Genomic DNA, 2776 nt, shown 5'->3' on the forward strand with positions numbered 1-2776 from the left:
GCACCGCCTACGTATTGCATCGCTCGTGTGTATGCGATATAGAGCAGTGCTGCACAGCTGATTTATCGAATATACGTCGTCCGCGTAACGAGTCCAACGAAGCGATTTGTTTTTCCGAAGAAGCCGCGCCGCGCATCGCAGCTTTATCTCTTTTCTCTCATCGGAATTTTAAGCTCAGCGCGCCGTGCGCGATATACGTACGCACACACACACACACACACACACACACACACATAAGCACTGCTCGCGCATCCACGGAGATTTTTGGGCCATTTTTATGATTCCGCGCGTTTTATGCCACCATAAAACTGATTTTATTGAAGCTCTTCCGCGTATATGTGCTGCGTATCTGCGTGCGTGTAGATGTTTGATGTTCTCACTATATATTTCTTCGCTCCTTTCGATCGCGCGCGATACTGCGCCGCGCCGTGACTTCACCTCTTCAACAGTCGTAGCACATATAACACACGTATATAAATATATAGATATAAGACGTTGTAGCCGAGGCTATTTTTGTATGAAATCTACACTTAAACTTTTATGCCACGGATTCTCGGAAAGTAGGGACATTTAGATGATATACTCCTATAAGCAGATAACAGCGCATTTCATATTGCTGCACGATAATTGTCATCCATCAGCTTCTTGTGTACATATATATGTAGCAATCACAAAACTTTTTTATGTGCTTCAGACAAATAATTCGAGAGTTATTATTGATGCAAATTTTAATTTATCGAGCGACTTGTTATTTACAACTTGAAAGTTGCGAAAACAAGCTGAATTATCATCGTGGCAAATTTTTTAATGATACAAAAGTATGAGGTACACTTGTGAAAATGACATTACGCTCAATGTTGTAACGTTTACTTGACTAACGGCACTAATTACACAGTTATTGATTTATTTAATCGTTAATAATAAGTTATTAATGGAACTTATATTTTTTTCTCCGCGTTCTCTATAGCTTTAGCTACTTCTGGACACACGTACGTCTTTAGAACTCCCTGTAATTTAAAGATTTGACACGTGTTAAAAAAAATCATAACCTATTTATAATTGTAATTTTAAAATATTACCGTGCAAATCAGTCTTGCAACTTTTTCGGATTCAAGTTCGGCTTCAGTATGTCCTTGGTAACAAAAAGCCTCGACATTATCGCAAGTTAATTTTTCCTGCAGAAGTAATAATAGCAGAAGTAATAGAAAATAATGTTTTTTTCGTAATGAAACAGAAAAGAATCTTCGCGAATTGTCTCATGTTCCTACCTTTTCTATAAGCTGTCGAATATTTTCATCTCGACGTTCAGCGAATTCCTCATGAAAAGCCTATTGCACAAATATTTTTAAAATTAAAACACCACTTTTCTATCATTTGCTTATAAATATGAAATAATAAACACTCTACCGATAAATCCTGTTGCAACGAATTATCAATCGAACTCACTAATATAAGAGTCAATAATAAAACAGTAGGAATACAATGGAAATTCATTTTGTCAATGAAAAATATCTTACATCAGCACTATCGAAGTATTCAAGAAAGACTGAGCAATGCTTAGTGGAATCTTGTTGCACAAGTGCATTTCTCCGTAAATTGGTGCGCGCTCATATAATTATTAGCATTTACGCAACGGATAATTCGGTTTCAAATCAACAGTCATTTTCCTTATTTTGATAACTCGAGATAGCGTTTAGTTGCAAAGATGCACCTGCAAAAATAAAATCAGGGTTAAGACGGAAATAAAAAATAAATTTAAAAACAATGGATTACGTAAAATGCTGGATTGTGTCTTACAATTGAAAGTCCCATAAATAACAATTGAAACATTAAAATCTTGCACAATGAGTTGTCGGAACTGATCAAATTACAGCATTGAAAATCAAGCACACGTCTAGGTTGAAGTGCGTTTGAAGGAAAGCTACTCGGTGTTGTAGGTACAAATTCTCTCTATACATACACTTACATCCATACAAGCAAAGCAGAACACGGCAGCGTCAGACGCAGAAGATCGAGTCTCTCTCTATCTCCGCAGCTCAGAGCTTTTGCTATCAGTTGGCACTGGTGGCGAAGTCTGCCTATCCATCCATATTACAATGCCACGGATATTAATTATGAGATATTATGATAAGATGCGAACAATAAGCCCGTATTGAATTGAAAATCAGAGGATGCAAGCCGGAGCTCAAGATATACCGACACGCACACACTCACACACATACATACTTCGTCTTAAATACCTCCTTGAAAACTATGTATATAAGCGTGCGCGTCTACGAGCTTTGCGTAAAAGTACGTATATACACGCTCGCAAGCAGCTCTAAGACGCTCTCGTGGAAAATCAAAACATCGCTCGTTCTAAATTCACGAGTAAGCTGACACCCACACAATATACTTCTTGTCTTGAAATTATTCCTCGGTATATAGTTTCTTCGAGAAGGTGCACGTCGATCGCAGAGAGCAGATACAAATCACAAAGTCGTCGTCGTCGAGATACACGAAGGAAGTTGTAAGGTTCCATTCGTCGTCTTGGTTCTAGGGGCTGGGGGTGGTCAGTACAGTGTGCAGTACGAGGATCGATTCAATGAGGGGAAGGAGTGCGGGTGGATTGCACGAGCGAAAGTAAAGGATTCGTAATTACCCCCGGGGAAAGACGAAACGTAGGATAAGGACTATGCGGATCGTTTTACGACCTCTCTCTCTCTCTCCCTGGACTCTCTTGGGTTAGTTGGAAGATTTACGGCGTATCGCCTACGAGCGAAAGCTTCGAGTGGCT

General features: G+C 39.2%; 1 protein-coding gene across 1 annotated transcript; it reads right to left on the bottom strand.

Moving 5' to 3' along the window:
* Nucleotides 1-797: 797 nt before the first annotated feature.
* LOC106658057 lies at nucleotides 798-1527 on the bottom strand. The gene is made up of 4 exons (XM_014379863.2): nucleotides 1408-1527; nucleotides 1269-1328; nucleotides 1080-1175; nucleotides 798-1007 (listed from the first exon to the last, which is right to left on the bottom strand). Exons 1-4 carry the CDS (start codon nucleotides 1492-1494, stop codon nucleotides 939-941), a joined length of 312 nt encoding a protein of 103 aa, XP_014235349.1. The 5' UTR covers nucleotides 1495-1527; the 3' UTR covers nucleotides 798-938.
* Nucleotides 1528-2776: the final 1249 nt, after the last annotated feature.

The sequence above is a fragment of the Trichogramma pretiosum genome, unplaced genomic scaffold (genome assembly GCF_000599845.2).
Source record: "Trichogramma pretiosum strain Unisexual culture from Peru unplaced genomic scaffold, Tpre_2.0 scaffold6, whole genome shotgun sequence".
In the NCBI taxonomy this organism is placed as follows: domain Eukaryota; kingdom Metazoa; phylum Arthropoda; class Insecta; order Hymenoptera; family Trichogrammatidae; genus Trichogramma; species Trichogramma pretiosum.

Excerpts from the sequence above, each read along its gene's own strand:
- LOC106658057 (XM_014379863.2), bottom strand. The coding sequence starts at position 1,494 with ATGAATTTCCATTGTATTCCTACTGTTTTATTATTGACTCTTATATTA. Across the intron at positions 1,329-1,407 it reads CGTTGCAACAGGATTTATCG|GCTTTTCATGAGGAATTCGC; the intron begins GTAGAGTGTTTA and ends TTTGTGCAATAG. Across the intron at positions 1,176-1,268 it reads TTCGACAGCTTATAGAAAAG|GAAAAATTAACTTGCGATAA; the intron begins GTAGGAACATGA and ends TTACTTCTGCAG.